The sequence below is a fragment of the Maylandia zebra genome, linkage group LG2 (assembly GCF_041146795.1).
Source record: "Maylandia zebra isolate NMK-2024a linkage group LG2, Mzebra_GT3a, whole genome shotgun sequence".
Taxonomy (NCBI): Eukaryota; Metazoa; Chordata; class Actinopteri; order Cichliformes; family Cichlidae; genus Maylandia; species Maylandia zebra.
Window position 1 is genome coordinate 23,964,225 of NC_135168.1, and position 20,584 is coordinate 23,984,808.

Below are 20,584 nucleotides of genomic sequence, written 5' to 3' on the forward strand. Positions count from 1 at the left end.
GTTTGATATCTGTATCAGTCTTTATTCAGGTCGACTTCACCTCAGCACTGCATCACACCGCCATCATCATCATCATCTTTTTTTTAGCTGTTTGTTGTAATTTTTTATAGCGACATAAACAAACATTGAGTGACCCTCAAAAACAAAAACAACAGAAACAACATCAAGAGCTGTAAAATACAATGTGTTTTCTTCTGTTACTACTCAGGGACACCCGCCTCCATTCCCAACCGCCACAACACACACACACACACAAAAACTCCCAACTCTGTTTGTTTATGTGTAACCTGCACTCTCACTTCCTGCTAACAGCACCTGTGTTTGGTGTGTGTGTTTGTGTTTGCAGGTGTTATCAGCACTGTCTCAGCTTTGGATCGAGAGGATAAACCGGAGCACAGTATTGAGGTGAGACTCTGATAAACAACATTTTCTCTTCCCATCAGATCGATGCAGAAACAGGAACACAAATCCAGCTCTGCTGTGAATCGCCGACGTTCCCATAAATCCAGAATACACAGCAGTGCTCGCTGCTTTACTGACACGGGTAACGAGCACCAAACGTGACGTCAGTGTGGAAGCTGCTCTTTTTTTAATGCTATAATTTTAGTGATCGTTCAGTCGATCGCTGACCTGTGAGTCAGGAAATAGCACAACCCCCCCACACATAATGATTTTTTCGAGAAAGTTTTCAGACGAACAAATAAAAGTGAAAAAGGTTTTTTTGCCCCGTCCGAATGTGTTGTGATCATTATTATTTATTTATTTCCAATATTTTTTTTTTAAAGGCCAATAGTTCATCTTTTAGTGTGTCTCTGTTGGTTTGTGTTGTTGGCTCATGTTAAATATTTAAGATATATATGGTTAAAAAAATGCATGGCATAAATGAACCGTGTAACTAAGAGTGCATGAGGCTGAGAGTATGAAAACTGGAATTCTTCCTCAGGGAAACAAGCTTTACTTCAGTTGGAAGCTCCACTTTAAAACTTCCACAGAAATGGGAATCAGTGCACAGTCATTACATTTAATTATGTTGTTGTTATGTGGACAATCGGAGGTGTGTAATGAGATAAAAGCAGAAAGAAAAGGCATGTGACTGGTAACATTTAGATGCTGGTTCAGATATTTCAACATCAGAAAATCAAACCACATTTCTGGCTACCGACTAAAAGAAATGTATCTCAGCTGCTTGGAAATTAATCTTCCTTAACTGGTGTGACATTTCAGGACAGACCCAAAGTTTCAGAGATTTGAGCCGTCCAGCTGAGACCATTTTTATTTTTTCTGATATTATCTATTCAAATCAGTTTTATGTATAGAGCTCCAAATTAGAACAACAGCCTTCTCAGCCTTCTCCATTTTTTTGTAATGATACTACAGAGAAAACAACAACAGGCAGATAACTCCCCTATGAGCAAGCGCTTTGGCGACAGCGGGAAGGAAAAACTCCCTTTTAACAGGAAGAAACCTCCAACAGAACCAGGCTCAGGGAGGGTCAGACGGGTTGGGTGTGAGGGGAGGAAGGTGGGACAAAGACAAGCTGAGGAACAGAGCCAGAGATGAATAATAACTAATGATTAAATAAGACAGGTGCATGACCACATGGAGAACATCTCCACCCCAACCTCCCCCACTCCTAATAAAGGAAAACTCTTAGCAGCAACACAAAAATACCCCCGCCTCCAGCAATCTTTGTCGTAGCTTTAAAACCCCAAGAAATTCATTTAGTGGTTTAAAATTAAGTCAAAGTAAATATAAAGATCAATCGTGCTTTTATTATTCTGATGTTGACCCTCCAACTCTTTTTCACCTTCAGGTTATCGTGTCGGATAACGGATCTCCGGCTCTGAGCTCCACCGCCACCGTTGTGATCCAGGTTCTAGATGCCAACGACAACCCTCCCAAGTTCATGGAAAAACGTTTTGACGTCAAGCTGCCTGAACGGCGTCACGACGGTGGCAAACAGGAAGTCTGCAGGATACTCGCTCAGGATAACGACGAGGGCCCGAACGCGGCAGTAACCTACAGTCTGCAGGAAAACGTGGACGAGCAGTTTGAAATCGACCCAGTGACGGGCGTGGTCACATCGCACGGCGACTTCTTGCCCGAAAGCTACAATATTCTCACAGTAGGTGCTGCAGAAATTTTCACCACAGCAAGTTTACTTGTCCCGTCAACGTTTCATACGGCTGATGAATCTGAAGCTGTTACAAACCTGTTGTTAACGCAGTGTTTACTCATTGGATGAATTTACTGCATGTATGATTATTTTATCAAGCTCAATTTTTCCGATGTTTTGTGATGCAAACAGATCTGACCAATCAGACCACTGCATTTGGCAATAAGTGCACTCACAATACGGAAATAGTAAAATAATCGTAGGTTACCTCTGCTCCGGCTCAGTCGGCTCTCTGAACGGATTATTACGTTTCCTCAGATGTGTTTCCACCTCTGACATCCTTAAATCAGGACGTCAGGATCTCATCATCACTTTTTTTCACCGTTGTTATTTAAGGATTTTTTTTACACACACTTGCGATTTGTGTCCCAAAAATTAGGAATTTCATGTCTTTTTTATTTTTCAGAATGCGCTCGTTGTGCAACACCTTCAGTCTGTCAGCATCTATGTGTTGATCCTGACTCAGTCAGAGCGCCCCCTAGAGTCAAAATGACATAAGCAGTATGCGATTGTTATTGTATGTGGCACGACTGTTACCATAGTTACCATAGGTAACCAGTGAGTCCAGGCCCTCAGCTGTTAGTTCATCTGACGCGGCGACATGAGTGACGGTGTAATCGTCATTTTTGGTGAATCTGAAGAAAACATCTGGACGTGAGCTGGAAGTGTTTTCAGTTACCTGCTGGACTGGATGTGCAGGTGTGTCACAGCTTCCTGTTTAGTTTCTCTGTTTATTCCAGATTAAAGCTACAGACCAGGGCAGCCCGTCCTATTCATCCACCGCTCGACTCAACATCGAGTGGATCGCCCTCCCGCCTGCCTCTGCGGAACCAATCGTGTTCGTCGAGCCACACATCAACTTTGCTGTCATAGAAACAGACCGCGTCGCTCAGATGGTGGGCGTCATCTTGACGGAGCCGCATCGGGAGAAGTGGTTCGATATCGTGGGTGAGTGGAACCACACACACACTCTGAGGTTTGACCTTTGATGGAAGCCGAGCATCACACAAATGGCTGTAATGACCTTGAAAGTAAGACAAATGATGGGGAGAAGTGCTGCTTGCATTCACGCCTGCAGAGCGCCCACTTCCACAAAGAAAACAAATTAGAGGAATCACCTGCATCAGAGCTGGCTGAGCTCATAGTAATGATTCAGAGTTTCTCCGTCTCCGCTCCTCCCGCTAAACTCTGCGGCCATGGAAATGATATTTGACGTTCGCCATATTTCCACTTAGCCCAGAGTGCTGACTCGGAGAGTCACAGCTAACAGGGTCTCATCATTTTACAATCAATCCTCATGAGTTTCCAGATGAGCTGAAGTAGTGTGATTTTCTTAAGGTCAACCAATATAATGCAGCCCGTGCAGGACGAGAGCACCGGAGGAGGGAAATGTTTAGATGTTGGTGATTTATGTAATTTTCCTAAATGTGCCTGCTCGGCTTCAGCCAGAAGTGCCCCAGAAGTGTGTCGGCTTCACTGAAAGGCCGACATTCCCATGCGACATAACTCGACCCGCATGAGCAGAAAAGTGAGCGAGCGGGTTCATTGCTTGAAAAACTCAGAGTGACAGTCGAACCGAACCTGACTCAAGAGATCCAGTCACGACGTTTATTACTACAGTCATGTTATTGCAATAAAGAAAATTGATGCAGGCGTTTTTTTTACGTGAAAACATTTGATTGATAACTGAGGCATGGTGAACTGGTCCCAGAGCCGTGACCTGTGTTCACTCAGCGAGATGAGAGACCCCGGAGCGAGGCATCTGTGGGATAATGTTTTCAGCTTCTCCCTCTTCTCTTGATCGCCGATGTTCAGGGTTTATTTCATCGATCAATACAAAGATTGCATGAATGATTCCAGCAGGTGGCGAGGTGTCAGCTCCAGTGTTGGCATGGCTTTTATCTCGTGTGTGTGTTTGTCAGATGTTTGTGATGACACTGCAGCTGGATGTCATCACCAGGGGCCAGTGTTAGAGATGGTGTGGGGTCAGGTTTACGTCATCAGTCCTTCAGATGAGCTGCTGCAGTGAGGACAGAAGTCAGAATGTAGAAAGATTTTCCTGGTGATTAAATCAAACAAAGTCTGTGCTTCTCAGTTTTCCCCCTCCTTTTGTGCTGGACTTCCACCAATCAGCAGCTTACTTTCAATTCAGCCTGTGTGTTTTCTGTTTAAAAAATCCCAGGAGTTAGATGTGACTCAGAAGGACAGATTCATCCTCCCTTTTCTGATTCGTCAGTCATGTAATCACTGAATAAACATGTGAAATTATGCTGTTACATACTGACATTTGCCTGGCGGCATCTCAGGCTTCTGTCTGTGCACAAGTGAAAAATCTGCAGTGCTTTCAGAAAACAGGTAGAAAAACTAGCAGCGGATAAATAATGCAAAAGGCCGGCGCTGCCTGAAGAGGGGGAAAGGATGGAGGAGAGGAAAAAAAGGTCTTGGTGTCAGCGGTATCAGCAGGACGTTTCTCTCTGTGAGCAGGACACAGCAGAGCTCCTCTCATCACCTGCCAGATCCCCACTGCAGGGACAACTGGCCTTTCCTCCTCTGCCTCCTCCCTCCTCTCAGGAGGCCGCCACGGACAGCTCTACAGAAATCCATGAGAGGCATGACATCACATTCAACTGGAAGTCATCGCTGGCTGTTCCCTTTGAGGCTTGCAGGAAAACACATCAGGGTTTTGCCAAGTGCTTCCTGCCAGGCGGGGCGACGCGTGCAGAGAAAGACCGAGCTTCCTCCTGCTCGGCTGGCTGCGCCGAGCTCGGTCTGAGCCAGAGCCCGGGCGTGACCCTGTGCGTCCCAGAGGAGGCGCTCGGGTCTGCTCATTCTCACATTTATTGTGATGGAGGAGCTTGTACACACAAATTCAAATTGTAAGAGTCATTTTGTCTGAAAAAAACTGATAATCTTTATAATCTTCACCCTGTGCCTCCTCCTCCTCCTGTGTTTGCAGGGTTCCATCTTCTTCTCTTATTTTACTGTTTGGCACATGGGTGCTGATATCTGATGGGAATCTCTCAGACAGATATCATCAGGTATTTATTCCTCTGATTTGCCCTCCCCCCATCAGATGTCTATCGCCGTGCTGTGTTAAGGGCCAAGTGGAAACGGCAGCAGTGGGATGTTGGCTAGCAGGCGAGGAATGCAACCCGGCTGTTTGTGGATGGATGTGGCGCCCTGCAGGTTCACTGGGCACTGATCTGAGATCTGGGTCCTGGATCGGGTCCCAGCCGGGTGCATTAGGATGAGGCTCCAGCTTCTGTTCAGACAGAGCAGTTTATAAAATGTTTATCCCGAAAGGTGACATTTAACCCAAGACATGTTTCACTGATCAGGCTTAGGAGGAATGAAAAAAGAAAACCACATATGCAGTAAAAATCCAGTCATGTCATGTTAGAGGTTAAAGCTGTGCTCACACAGCTGTTAGCGGCTTATTGTCGATGCTTTTGCAGGATTTAAGTCTGAAATAAATCGTGCACATGTGATTTACTACTTTGCTCCTGATGTGGTTTTAAGCTTTAAGCTACGAGTGTTCATGGTTTTTGGAGTGACAGACGTCATCAGAACAAGCTCAGGACCTGCTCTGTCCTGCAGGTGAAGACCTGCAGGACAGAGCAGGTCCTGCAGGTGAAGACTTCACCCACATGTTTCTGAGCACAGATGATAATTTGGGCTGAAGTTGATGTGCAGTGTGGGCGGGAGGACGTGTCTGCAGGAGGTTGTTTTACAGCAAGCAGAGCGCTGTGCGCAGAGATGAAGGAAACTGTAGAGCACAAACAGCTCAGCAGTTCTCTGCAGGATCACGTCAGGTACACAAACAGAGACGTTTGCAGCAGTGAGATTACGTTAGTTTAAAGTCTGAATATGAACGTTAATAAAGACGTACAGCCGGCAGAGCGACAGCTTCATTTAGTTACAGTAACTTCGGCAACACGCAGCTCGTTCTGGTCTTAAAACATCTGATTTTAATGCGTGTTGATGTTCATGAACGGAGGAACTCCTCACTGATGCCTTTGCTTCAGCGGCCTGCTGCTCACAGTCACGTGTTGGTGAGCTGTTGAGCTTTAACTCTGCCGATAACGACGCTTCTCTCATTGTGTGTTTGCGTGCTCCTGTAAGTCATGAATCTGATTTGCTGTATGTCTGCGGCGCCGCAGGAATGAAGACAGTCCATCTTCGTTTTCTGACCCTCGGCCAGTGACTCGCGGCGCGCAGCAGGAGATGTGAGAAAATGAGCTTTTCCTGGTGGGGTAGCTGACCTGACCCCCTCTGCGGCGGCTCGGCCAGGTCAGGAGAACAAGGAAGCTGGCGGCCGAGTTGAGAAATGAAAACTTCCAGGTTTGTGCCTGGGAACAGTTAGACGGGGAAAGCGCAGCAGGACGTCTGTTGCCGGTCATGTTAACTCTTCCTCCTCGATTCGCCCTGAATAGGCGGTGGCTGCAGCTCTGCCGCAGTGCCCACAGGCAGTCATTACTCAGACATTTGTATGGTGATGTAGGGATGACATATCAACTACCACTGAGGCCCTGCAGGACGTTCAGAAGCAGGCTTACCTGTCCAACACTTCACACCTGAAACACAGGAAAGGAAGACACACAGAGACATTCGCATGTCATGTGTTAAATCTTTGCTTTCTGAACAGAGAGGCAGGGCTCAGACGTAAGAAGTTCAGGTGTTACTCACCAGTCTGACATGCTACCCAGAATGCACGTGTGAAGTTTCAGCGCTGGTTTGTCTCCACTACGTCACAGACGTGAAACTGCTTCAATTCGTTCAGACCGATGGATCCATCGGTCTGAACAAGAGCAGATTTAGTCTTTAGTTTGGTCTTGGAGGGCTGGGGTGGGATTTGGGAGGTCTGCAGTACTAATGAGATATAAGGGCTCAAAATCCTAGAAAAAAAGCTTGGCCTTCCGGCCACTGGCACCTTGCCCTGGTCGACATTCACAGGTTATGTAGACGGAGATAAATTCCTGAGATGAAGCTCTTTTTCTTCTGTGGGTCATTCTTTTCTTAAAGAAGCCTCCAGTGTCCGCAGGGATCATATCATTTTTTTCCCTGGAGACGATCAGTAAAGTGAATTGCTTGACCCGATTATCTATCGATCAGGAACAAACGCCAATGAGAGACTGTGTGTGTGCGATGAAGAAGTAAAAAAGAACAAGAGGACATCAAAGGCTTAGTGCAAAAATAACACTGCACTGCCTCGCTCATCATGTTACACAGTAATATCAGTGTGTGTGTGTGTGCGTGCATGCATGTGAAACGAGGATATCGTAATAAACACCATCTGGCTGAGCAGGCATGAGGCTTACCTTTCTCACGTACATCCACAGAACCTGCTGAGAAAGAGAGACAGAGAAGGGAGGAAGGATAAAAGGGAGGAAGTGTATGAAAAGAGCAATAAACAGATGGTGGGAGGGGCTCAGTGAGCAAATGCACAGGTACATCACTGTATGTGTCATAGTTCAGTGATTTGTGACAAAAAAAGTCAAGAAAACTCATTGGATAACCACGGACAATGGGATTCAGGTGCACAGATTAGAAGGACAAACACGCTAAAGTTTCCTCTTCACCGCAGAGTAACCATCGATGCTACAGCTCATAAGGTTCATACAGAGTTAAACCCTTAAATATCTGGTCTGTGTTCCTCTGTAAAATCAAAAGATAAAGATGGGACTGAAGTGCAGTTTAGTAGCTTTTCACTCCAACTCACAGAATGAGGCCCCAAAAGACATTAATACCAGTGAAGAACTCTGTCGTTAGGCTGAAAAGGGGCAAAATAAAACTCCTGGAGATACTCGAACTGAACGGTGTTGGTGTGAAAGCAGTCCAGTCTGAGAGGAATTTTATTCCCTTCAGCCTATTGTCAATGGCTATGTGTCTGTGACATCGAACACCAGGAGGAAGAGAGATGAAGGTTAATTATAGACGCCCCCTTACTGTTCTCGTGGTGCATGAAAAGATGGAAAGCTGTGATTGGTCACAGCTGTAGTGTGCCATATATCCGTGTCATGTTCCAGCAATAATCAGCTGATTGTGTCCTTTTTACCCTGGGAGGGTGCTGCCATTGCCCGCAGGGTGGATGGGTGGAGGTACACCTACTAAAAGTCTTTTTGATGGGTTTAAAGTTTTCGGACAAGTTTTCTGAAAGTCTTGTGGACACGATATCTCAAGAAATAGGTGACCTAGTGTTTTCAGATTTGGCTGCAGCTCATTAGGTGCAGCAATGCATCAGTTCATTGGTGCTTCCAACCCTGGCTGCTTCAGTTTGCCTGCCAAAGTATCCTGGGGAGAGATTGTGAACCCTGAGTTGTATGTGAGTGTTAGATAGAAAGAACAAAGTGCTTCTGTGAATGAGGCAAGCTTGGAGTGCTGCGGTGGAGTAGAGAAGCACATAAGAACCCTCCTTTAACTGTTTACCGAACCAGAGGTGATACTACAAAGTAATCAACTGGGAATACTTGGAATGGTGTTATTTGAGCAACACATTATCCTTCTAGCTTCGTGATTATGATGAGGAAATGGTTTCACAATCCTATCTTTGTTATAAACAGACACACAGTGTTTCAGCCTCTAATCCTTTATCTGTAAGTAAGACTGAACTCTGTGGATCATATTTCATGCCTCAGACCATGAGCCACTGCAGCACATCCAGCTGTTTTCCGGCGTGGACGCGAGAGCAGACGAACCAGTTTCTGCTCTGTTTGAACTTGAAACAAGCTTCAGTTTAAGCAAACCAAAGGTCACCATCAAAGGGAAGCGATGCATCGGAAAGGTTCACATGTTTAGTATCGAACTGCATGCTGCTCCACAAATCCAACATCTACCGCTGCTGTTGACAGGAAACAAACAGAGATCTCGGACAAGTGGTGCAGACAGGTGAGTGGCTCAGTGGGCCAATAAGAAGGCGTCACAGAGTTGTGCTGTGGACTCTGGTATGAGTCTGTGTGTCCCGCCTTACCAGCGCAAGAGTGTCTGACACACATTTGTTTCAAGTAGAAAGTGACCCGCTCTGCACGCTGCCTCAGTGTGGGTCACATGATGTCATCATAATGGTGATATCATAATGGTTCATAACTGGCTGTATGTGTAATTACATGTAAATGAAAAGCAGCAGCACCAACCCTGAATGCCCCCCCAGAAATTATTGTTAACACAGATTGCAAAGTGAATCTGTGTTAACGATGCCAATAATCGTCACAATCAGCCTAAATGGTAATAACTCAAACCTGTCCCCCTCTCGTCTCTCAGGTGGGGATGAGCAAAAAGACTTTGACATCCAGAAGAACACTGGGAGGCTCTCCATCGCCCGCCAGCTCGATGCGGCCCGGCGCTCCATCTACAACCTGACTGTGCGGGTCACAGATGGGCACCACAGCGCCATCACACAGGTTAGGAACACAAGTGTCTTCTTCTTCACTAATAAACAGATGTTTCAGCGCGCAGATAACAGCAGCACTTAGTGTTGGTGTGTGGACAGAGGAGATGAGATGGTGAATAAAATAAAGGTTGTTCCACTCATTACCAACGGCTGGAGGGCAGAATTCGATTGTTTTTACCTGCCTGTGTTTGAAACAAGTGACGACCTTTGTCTTTTCTGTTTACTGCTATTAGATATTTATATATTTTGATGTTTAGCATCAGGAAATCCTGAGACTAAATCTGCCTCATCGCACTCACATCACACATTTGGAAGCTGTTTGCGAGAAAGAGATAATGAGGCCAGCTAATTATTAGGCTCAGTTAGGCCTGCAAAGTTTTTAGTTTCATTATAATTATAAAAGTATACTGTTAAAAAGTTACACTTCGAAACACATCAGCTCTCAACAACTTCTGCTGAATATCTGTACTGAGGAACCAAAGGAGCCACATTGATCAGCTTACAGAATTCACCCCAAACATCATATGTGGGTGTTTTTGGGGGTTGTCTCCTTGTTACCCCTGGTCTTAATTTCATTAACACCCAGTTTAACAGCCCCCTCTGATACCTGATGCTGTACTTTGTGAGGAACATGACACTTTTGGCTGATACTGAATTAACAGTTTGGGTCTGTCGTTTATTTAAAGGGCCAGTTCGTCTCATTTAGTCTTCTAAAAATAATCCTTGTCTGTTAAGGAGGCACTTCACACAAATGGAGTCTGGGCTGACTCACAGTGACAGTAACTCACAGCTGTTTTTCATTTAATGAGACAAATAAAGGACTGAGACAACGAGCCACTTTTCATGTGAATTTATAGATTTCTGTGTTTGTGAAGCCACAGTTTAAACCACTTGTTTAGTCGAACTTAAACAAATACATCAAAGCGTCCAAACGTCATTTTCTCCATGTTTCTGACATCAGAGGAAACAAACGGCATGTCTGATGGCAGCACGCTGTGGCAGCAACACATACAAACATCCTACAACTCCATTTGTGTCTTCATTTTCAGTCTCAGGGTTGCTGTAGAATCTAACTCAAGATCCTGCGGGCAGTCACAGATCAGCCGTTTTGAAGCTTGACCTTTCACATTTGATATTGTTCATGCTGAGAATCCATTTTCTCAAACCCTGTGTGTCCCAACTGCAGGTCTACGTCCAGGTGCTGAACATCAATGAGCATCGGCCCGTCTTCCTGGAGCCGCTGTACGAGGTGAGAGAAACGACAGCCCGCTTGCATGTTCTACAAAAAACTGTGCTTTGTTGTGTATCTGACGGACAAACACCAAACCAGTTCCACATCACTGCTTTCCGCTTTCTCCCTTCTCATTCTCCGTTGCCGCCATGCTTTTTTGGCCATGTGCGTATGAAAACAAAGGCACATCTTCTATCGCGATATTTCATTTTCTTATCGTTGCCTAACATTGTACCGGTATTACCATGAACAGTATAATATGGCCCAGCCCTAATGAGAATAGATTCAAGCATACTGGAACCAGTTAGCGTTTGGAGTCCTGATGATGACGTCAGAAAGTGACGTGAACATTTTGAAATGTGTTTAAAATACTTATTCTGTGAGTTTGGATGAAATTTCATCCAATCTGTGGTTTTGGCCCAACAGTGATGGCCCAACTTGCATTTACTTTACATTTTATTTTAGTGTGTTTAAAAAACTCTCACTGCGCTGTTCCTACTGACTAAAATGTCAGGCTTCTCTGGATTCACTCGATAATAGCTGGTTATGAAGTCTCACAGTAAAATGTTTTGGAAGTCCTCTTTCTCTCAGTTGTTTGTCGGTCACAGTAATCAGCCTCCAAATGTTCTCTGTGGGTTTAAGGTGAGGGTCCCTGAGGACACCTCCCCATGGAAGGACATCCTACAGATCAGCGCTCAGGATGGTGACACCAACAGCAAGCTGGTTTACTCCATCCACAGCAGCCTCCACCCGGACAGCACCAAGCTCTTCCACCTGGACCCGAAGAGCGGAGTGCTGGTGATGACGGAGGAGCTGGACTACGAGAAGATCGCCGTTCATACGCTCACCGTCATGGTATTGAAAACTGCTGATTTACTACCACAAACATGTTTATGGAAGAAGAAACTCAGATTGTGTTTTCCATAATGTCCAACAGCGTGAACTTTGAATGCTGATGTTAATTAGAATAATAAGATGAAAAATAATCTCTTCGTCTGATCAGAACAGTAAAGTAAGACTTTTATTTGTCTTTATTCAACCCTTCAGTTTCTTTGTTCCTCCAGCAGTTCATTATCTCCTCGCTCGTCTGCAGGTGCGTGACCAGGGGATACCAGTGAAGAGGAACTTTGCAAAGGTAGTGGTTCACGTGGAGGACTGCAACGACCACTCACCGGCTTTCCTCAGCCCTCGCTATGAGGTCGGTGTCTCTAACCTGGCCCACGCGGGCACCGAGGTCCTCCGGGTCAAGGCCCTAGACAAGGACATGGGAAGCAACGCCCACATCAGCTACTCGCTGCACTCTGGTGAGCAGGCCTCTCTTTTTATTCATGGTGCTCCCTTTTCTCATTTTGAAAGCTGGAAACCTCTGAGTGTCAGGCACTTGAAGTGAAAGGTTTAAGGGCACAGCGATGATATCCGAGAAATCGTCTCTGTGTATTCACAGCTGCAGTTTCCTCCTCTTCGATCTTTTCTTACCTCACAGCTGAAGCCTGCTTTCGGCCTGCTCTGTAGGTTTTTCTCTGATGCTTATCGTGTGTGTTCAGAGCGGTTATGAAAATGCGTGACGGAGCATGGCGCTCGACCCGAGTTGCCGCAGTGGAATCCTTTATGCCTGCTTGCTGTGTTTCAGACAGCAGAGAACATCCATCTTTACAAGTGTTCTGTCTCAGATTCAGCTTTCAACACTTCTTTTTTTCTTTAAAAAAATGGGCAGTGGGCAAGATAAATGTCTCCCAGAGGAGCTTCTGCTTAAATCACTGCAGCAGATCCAAGAAAATCCCTCTTTAATTCAAATTCTTTGAAAATCTTCCTAAAAGTAGATCGTGGAAACAAACAAAGGTAATTTCACATTGAATACTTTAGCTTTTGTTCACCCACCTGTTTTTGAAACAGAGGAGTTTATATGAGAGAAGTGTGTTCAATATCTTGATATCTAGATTGATAACAGTCTTAAATTTGTTAAACCTGAATGGCTTTTCCTTTTTTCCTGAGTTTCTAATAATGATCATTTGGATCTGAGTACATCATGGTCGTCTCAGGCAAACTGTTCCATTTAAGAGGAACAGCCAATCAGAAGAAAACTTTCTTAAAGAGGAAGGGGCTAAAAGATCTTGTTTCAGACATCATTTTGAAAGCTCAGTAATAAAAGGCATGGAGCTGATTTGATTTCTTGGATTGCCAACAATGAAAGGTATTTTTGAGGTATTTTACCAGTGGGATATTTTATTTGTGTCAAACTTCCTTTTCTGTGTCCCTGCAGGTAACATCGACAACGTTTTCAACATAGATCCAGACTTGGGATCCATAAGCGTCTCCAAATCTTTGGATCTGCAGCCTCAGGACCTGTTCCACTTGACTGTGAAGGCCACAGATCAGGGTTTTCCTCAGCGCAGCGACCTCTGCTCTGTCCACATCCACGTCCGGGTCTCTGAACAAACCCCACCCACTTTCCTCTCAGATGATTACCTGACGGAGATCAGCGAGCTGAGCGCTATTGGTACTCCCGTTGTCACCGTGTCAGCCTCAAGCCCAGCTGCGGTGCATTATGAGATAGAAAGCGGTAACCGGAACGGAACATTTTACATCAACTCCTACACGGGGTTGATTTCCACACAGGGGCGCCTCGATTATGAGACCTGCGATTCGTACAAGCTGAGAGTTACAGCTTCCACCACAGCTGGAGCCGTGTCCAGGACGGTCGTTCACATCTACGTGGTCGATGAGAATGATAACGCGCCTGTGTTTGAGCAGAGGGAGTACCAGGGGCAAATAGGTGAGTCCGCTCACATAAACAGCATGGTGATGGGAGAAAGAAACACCCCCCTGGTCATTCGGGCCTCGGATTCAGATCGAGATTCAAATTCCTTGCTGACTTATCAAATCCTTGAACCAGAGGCCCTGAAAGTCTTTAGAATAGACTCGAGTATGGGGACCATCTCCTTAATTTCACTGCTGGACTTTGAAACCAAGGCTGAGTATCACTTCACGGTACAGGTGAAGGACTCAGGGGAGCCATCGCTGTATGCGGCAGAGCCGGCCAAGGTCACTGTTCGCATCCTGGACCTGAATGACTGCCCACCACAATTCACTGCCTCTGTGTATGAGTCATCCATCATCCTCCCAGCTGTCAGAGATGCAGAGGTGGTGTGCATCACAGCTTATGATGCTGACTCAGCAGTGTCATACAGCATCACCGAGGGAAATCTTCATAATGCCTTTTCAATTCACCCCAATACCGGACTCATCACTGTGAACAACGTGTCTGACTTCAGGCCGTTTTATCAGCTGCATGTCAAAGCCTTTGACGGCCTCTACAGAGATTTAGCTATTGTCAACGTAAGCGTAACAAACCTAACGGAGAGTGACCTCAGATTTGAGCACAAAGTCTATTCAGCGAGCGTTTCTGAAAACATAAAGACTGTCAAAACTTTAGCAGCGCTCAAAGTCACAGGATGCTTTTTAAACGAACCTCTTTTATACTCTGTCCTAAACCCAGCAGGCAGGTTCACAATCTGCCCAACAGCAGGCCTACTCGAAACCACAGGAGTCCCTTTTGACCGGGAAGAACAAGACGTTTATGACGTTGTGGTTAAAGTGCAGGACATGAGAACCCCACCGAGAACAGCCATCACCAAGGTCAAGGTTTTCATAGATGATGTCAATGACAACTTGCCACAGTTTTTAAACTTGCCTTTTTCAATGATGATTTCTGAAGACGCGGAACCAGGAGATGTTTTGTATCAAGTGACCGCCATCGACAGAGATCTGGGAGAAAACGGAGCCATTGTGTACAATTTGGAGGAAGACTATGGCCTCTTCAGAATAGATCCAGACATTGGCGACGTGTCCCTTCAAAGACCTCTGGATTTTAATGCCCTGAATAAGTACGTACTAACGGTGTCAGCTATAGATGAGGGCGAGCCCAGTCACAGCATCATGGCTCAGCTCAGCATTCAGGTGAGGAATCGAACCAATCCAGTCTTCCAGACTCTTCTGTATCCGCTAAAAGTCCCTGAAGATGTTCCTCCATTCACCACCATCCTGCACGTCCAGGCGAGGAACCCCGAGGGTTACAGGCTCATCTACAATCTTGAAGAGGAAAACGCTTCAAAACACTTTCACATTGATTTCAAAACTGGTGTGCTGACAGTCACCAACCCCCTCGACTATGAGAGCCAGACCATGCATGTGCTGATAGTCAGAGCTACTGACTCAGTGACCGGAGCTTTCTCAGAGGCCTCAATTGAAATAGAAGTGGAGGATGTCAATGATAATGCCCCGGTTTTCTCTAAGCTAATGCACAATGTGAATATCGCGGAGGGGCTCCCAGTTGACACCTCTGTGATCAAGCTTTCTGCCTCTGATAAAGACTCTGGTAGAAATAAAGATTTGACCTTCCACATGGTGAAAACACACGGAGATGAGAGTGATTTCTTTAAAATAAACTCTCAGACTGGGTTGATTGTTACAAAACAGGTGCTGGATTATGAAAGCAGGAAACATTTTAATTTAAAAATCAAAGCCACAGACAATGGGACCATCCCTCTCAGCAGCGAGACTTTTGTGACTATAAATGTCACCGATGTCAACGATAACCCTCCGGACTTTGACAGCTCCCGGTATAAAGCCACACTTGATGAAATGGCAAAGTGTGGCCACATTGTCATCAAAATCCAAGCTTCAGACCCTGATACTGGTGACCTGAATAACCTCAAGTACAAAATTCTCTCAGGGAATGAAGGCCGGTACTTCAATATAAACGAATCCTCGGGTATCATCTCCTTTTCTAATGTCTGCAGGAGGAATCTCGATCCTCACTATAACCTGACTGTGGCGGTTTCTGATGGCGTGTTTCAGAAAACTGCCCCCGTCAGTATCGATATGATAAACAGCAACAGGCACAATCCATACTTCAAGCAGAGCGTCTATGAAGCAGAGCTGGCCGAAAACGCAGAGGCGGGAACTCGCGTGATCCGGCTAGCTGCAATCGACCCAGATGATGGGCCGTACGGTAGCGTTGACTACACCATCATAAACAAACTTGCTGATGAGAAATTTGCAATCAGCAAAGATGGGCAGATTGTCACAACTCAGCCACTGGACAGAGAAAACCCCTCCCAAAGGGTCATAGCAATCAAAGTCATGGCTAAAGATGGAGGTGGTAAAGTGGCGTTTTGCACTGTCAAGATTATCCTTACAGATGAGAATGATAATGTACCGCAGTTCAAAGCATCTGAATACCAGGTTTCAATCCAGTCGACAGTTAATAAAGGCTCCCCAGTCATTCAAATCATGGCTTATGACGCAGATGATGGCAAAAATGCAGACGTCACCTACCTGGTGGATGAAGCGGAAGAAGTGACCGAAGACATTATTGAGATAAACCCTTTCACCGGAGTTGTGAGTGTCAAAGAGAGCCTTGTGGGCATGGAGAACAAGATCTTCAACTTCAAAGTCAAGGCTCGTGATGGCAGCCTTCCTTTTTATAACTCCACAGTTCCCGTCCAGGTGAAGGTTGTTCCGCCAGAGGTTCCTCTTCCGAAGTTTTCCGAGCCACTTTACACCTTCTCGGCTGCAGAGGACATTCCCATAGGGACTGAAATCGGCGCTGTGAGGGCGGACTCCGACATGCCCCTCATTTACAGCCTGGTGAATGGGAACACCGTTGAAAGCAACAAAGACAAAGTGTTCAGCTTGGACCAGGAAAGTGGAACTTTGTTGTTGCAGAAGAGCATTGACCACGAAAAGACAAAGTGGTACCAGATAGATGTGATTGCCCAGGGGAATCACAACGGGACGGACGTGGCATCTTTGGTTTCTGTCAGCATTCAAGTCCAGGATGTCAACGACAACCAGCCAGTGTTTGATGCAAGTCCATACAGAGCTTTCCTGGCTGAAAACATGCCTGCTGGAACCACTGTTATTCAGGTGAGACACAGGAAGCTTCATTTGATACCCGTCATGGTTTAAGCAAAGTGTGTATAAAAGTCTGAACTGTTATACACACTGAAAAATGCACTATAAACTCGCCCATCCACTCTAGTTACCAGACTGCAGTGTATTATATGTTCTGTCTGAGAAAGGACTGTTTCCTCTGATATCCTTGGGTAAACAGGGAGTTTCCAGCAGGGATTTTCCTTACCTGTTTTTGTAGCAGATCATCATTAGGTTGCTGAGGATGGTCTTACACCCAACGAAGCTGCTTTAGGCGGAAATATTTACCGAAGGTTCAGGAAAGTTAGACTCTGCTTTCAGTGCAACAACTGCATTTAGTATTTAGTATTTATTTATTTATTGTCATTGTCAAGAACAATGAAATTGCGTTTGGGGCTTCCATACAACCCAAAAAAAAGAAGAAAATAATAAATACCCCTTAAAACCCAAGTGTACATATTTAACCCAGTGTGACTCCAATGCAATAAGACAATCCTTAGCAATAATGTTCGTAGAAATTCAGACAAAGACCTGAGAAACATGACAAAATACAACAATGCAACCCATTCAATATTATTGTACTGTGAGATATGATATCATTGCATATATAAATATATTCCACACATGTAGCAATTAAAATTTAATGCTATTCTTCCAGCTGCTCTCACAGCGGATTATTTTCAGATTTCATACTATTCATCTTTTTAAACTAGCCCTTTCAATACATTATTGAAAAATGTAAGGGAAACATCACCTGTGATTTTTGGGCGTAGAGCAGACTGAGTAGAAATGGTGTCATTATTGGTTTGCTCTTTCAATAATAGAGTTGAGCAGCCCAAGAGATTTTAAAGCCACTGGAGTCAAGACAAAGCCAAGGCTTTGTTCTCAATTTTTACAGAGGATGACATTTAGGCACGGATGCAAGACTATCACACTTTGGATACCTTGGTTAGCTTACTTCCCCAGGACTTCTACAGTGTGGAAATCCAAATAATACACCATGTGCTGGAGCAACTGCCCCCTCTAAGAAACAACCAGGACAGGAGTTTGTGAGAATCAAAGTTCCTTAAACTGTTCAACACACAAATGAATCCATGATGTGTTTAGGCTGGTTCATAAGTTCAGAGAAAAGCAGTTGGTGCTTCAAATATAACACATACAACATAGTAAACATGGAGTATTTTTCTACTGGCAGTGCCAAAAAATGCACATTAGCATAGATTCAGATACCTGCTAATCAGTGTTCATTACATCCAAATAAAATGCTAGAATTTCACTGTGCACCAAGCCTGGAGCTCAGACAGAGTACAGTAACCTCCCCACAGACATACCATTGGTCAGATAATGTCATTGAAAAGGCTCCAACAGCACAAAAAAATGGTCCAGAGGTCTAGTTCAGGCAGACAGCTAGCTGTTACAACTGCGTGTGTCACCTGTCAGTCAAAGGGGGTGTCCAAATTCATAGGTTGCATGAAGCTGCATTTATACGCCGATTACCTCACAGTGACGCGACGAAGGCTGTCCAAATTTGTAGACTCCGACAAATGCGGCCGACAAATGCGTCCTCCTTTTCCCCAGATTTCAGGATGGGTCGGGTGTATCCTTCGTGGCCCAACCTATCCCTGTGCTTTGACGTTTTCAGAAATGTCTGTTACCCACCAGATTGATAGCTAGCCGGCTCACTAGAGCCGTTGAAAACAGCGGACTCCCAGCACATCGTTTTCAAACCCCCACGGTCTTTCGCTACTCAGGTTAACCATGATATACAGGTCACTTAGATAACTTAAAAATGTTATTGTTTGGGTATTTTCTGTGTTTTATTTGTTTCTGAGTAAATCGGTTTGGCTGAGATTAAAGTTATAGTTTTTACACAGCTGAATAAACATCAAACAGAAAACGGATTAAACAGAAGTGTGAGATGGTTGAGAATTTACGCCAGTGTCCTGTTATATTTTAGATAGCAAGGAGCAGACAACTGAGTTTATTAAACTACACCGAGACAGATCGTGACACAAATCTGAAGGCTACACCGTACAATTTCACAGCTGCTCACTTCTGGGCTACCCGGCCTTCGGAGGACCCAGCCCACATAGACTGCATCCTCCTGAGGCTGGGTCCTCAGGAGAATGCAGCCTATGAATTTGGACACGACTAAAGAGGCCATGCCCCTAATAATGCAGACAGTAAGCCTTAATCCAATTTAATCAGGTCAGTTATAGAATAATTTTCTCCCCGTGTTTTGGTGGGAGAAATTATCTATAGAGACCATTATAGTTTGAGCATCACACTGTAAACGTGTTTATTCCAACATGGGAGTCTGTGGGACTGACTCTCTGCTGGATCATCTGCTGGATGCCAGAAAAACTGCAGGTTTTGGCACTTCGGGTGTCAGTTTTTTTCAGTTATATCAAAGAAGCTGATTTCGAGTTTACAGAAGCTGTGATGACAGGTAAACTCAGTGCATACCTCTGAAAATGCTGAATTATGGATGTTTCCCTGGTTTTCTGTTTATTTAAGCATTAGCTTAGCTTAGTGAAATCCTGCAGCAGTGTATGAGCTAAAGAAACACCTGGATTCTGCAACAGCATCCCATGTTCAGATACAGTCTCAGCACAACTCTCTGCACGTATCCACCTTTAGGTAACGGCCAACGACCCGGACACAGACACCAACGGTGTGGTGACCTACACCTTGGAGCCGCTGCCCGATGACACTGCGTTGGACATTACTGAGGTGTTCTCCATCGACGGGGAGAGCGGCTGGATCACCACACTGCGAGAGACCGACTGCGAGGCAACCAGGGTGTACAGGTTCAACGTCGTCGCCACTGACCACGGCGGCAACGCAAAACTGTCATCCAGCGTCCTGGTGGAGGTGATGGTGACGGACGAGAACGACAACCCGCCAAAGTTCACAGAGGAAGTGTACCGCGGCTCGGTGGTGGAGAACAGCACTCCCTACGAACCCATTGTCTACATGACGACCACGGACGCTGATGTGTCGTTGGAGAACCGCCTCATCACGTGTTACATCACAGGTGTGTTCATGGGTGTGTGTGTTTGTAAATTTGAGCCTGTTTGTTTTGCTCTTGCGTGTCTGGGCATTACGTTTGTGTGCGTGTGTCAGCAGTGTTGTTTTGTCCGTGTTTGCGTGTTTATCAGCGTCCCGTCGAAAGAGTGGCCGCTCTGTTACGAAGACGTTAATGAGGTGAAATGAGTTACGTGTTAATCACCCCCAGCAGAGAGTCAATATTATTGAGCCTCAGATTAATCGCACTGCACTGCCAGCTAACGAGGGGAGAATACCAACAGGTTGCCCTGCAGCTAACAACAAAACAAAGCCTCGAATTAATGCAAATCCTGTTTTCCCCCAGACAGTTAAACCATTCTAAAGGAGCTCTCTGTCACACTGCGGTTTTCCTAACAGACGAGTATTTGCTTTGGAATAATTTATAATAGAAGGTTTGTCTGATGCTGACATTTGCTCTGCTCTAAGAAGCGAAAACAGAAACAAAGCCTGCCCACCTCTGCTGTGATTGATGAGAGGATTTTACTCCCATCACCACAGGACGATTTTCTATTCTGTTTGTTTTTTCCTCCTATATTTAATTCCTTTAACTTTGCAATTGCACAAACATTCACATTGTTGTTCTGGGGGCTGTTTGAGACGCTTCACGCTGTAAAAATGCTAATCTGGCTCCCAGTGAAGGCAGCAAAAGACATAAAGAACGTCCTGTGTAATGAGGACATGACTTCAGCGTCCTCAGCAGCAGTGCAGACTCTCAGCTTTAGTTCAAGCAGGTTAACTAAATGCTAACTGTTCAAGAGTGACAGAGTTCCTCCCTCTTTATTGTAAA

General features: G+C 45.2%; 1 protein-coding gene across 1 annotated transcript in view; it reads left to right on the plus strand.

Annotated features, from left to right (window-relative positions):
- fat2 (FAT atypical cadherin 2) overlaps positions 1 to 20,584 on the plus strand; it is a 93,278-nt gene that overhangs the window by 27,239 nt on the left and 45,455 nt on the right. Inside the window, exons 4-12 of the mRNA XM_004552067.1 lie at positions 347 to 405; positions 1,814 to 2,125; positions 2,917 to 3,124; positions 9,434 to 9,573; positions 10,750 to 10,812; positions 11,437 to 11,649; positions 11,888 to 12,098; positions 13,055 to 16,722; positions 19,369 to 19,765. Coding sequence (XP_004552124.1) covers positions 347 to 405; positions 1,814 to 2,125; positions 2,917 to 3,124; positions 9,434 to 9,573; positions 10,750 to 10,812; positions 11,437 to 11,649; positions 11,888 to 12,098; positions 13,055 to 16,722; positions 19,369 to 19,765 — 5,271 coding nt within the window. The remainder of the gene's footprint in view (positions 1 to 346; positions 406 to 1,813; positions 2,126 to 2,916; positions 3,125 to 9,433; positions 9,574 to 10,749; positions 10,813 to 11,436; positions 11,650 to 11,887; positions 12,099 to 13,054; positions 16,723 to 19,368; positions 19,766 to 20,584) is intronic.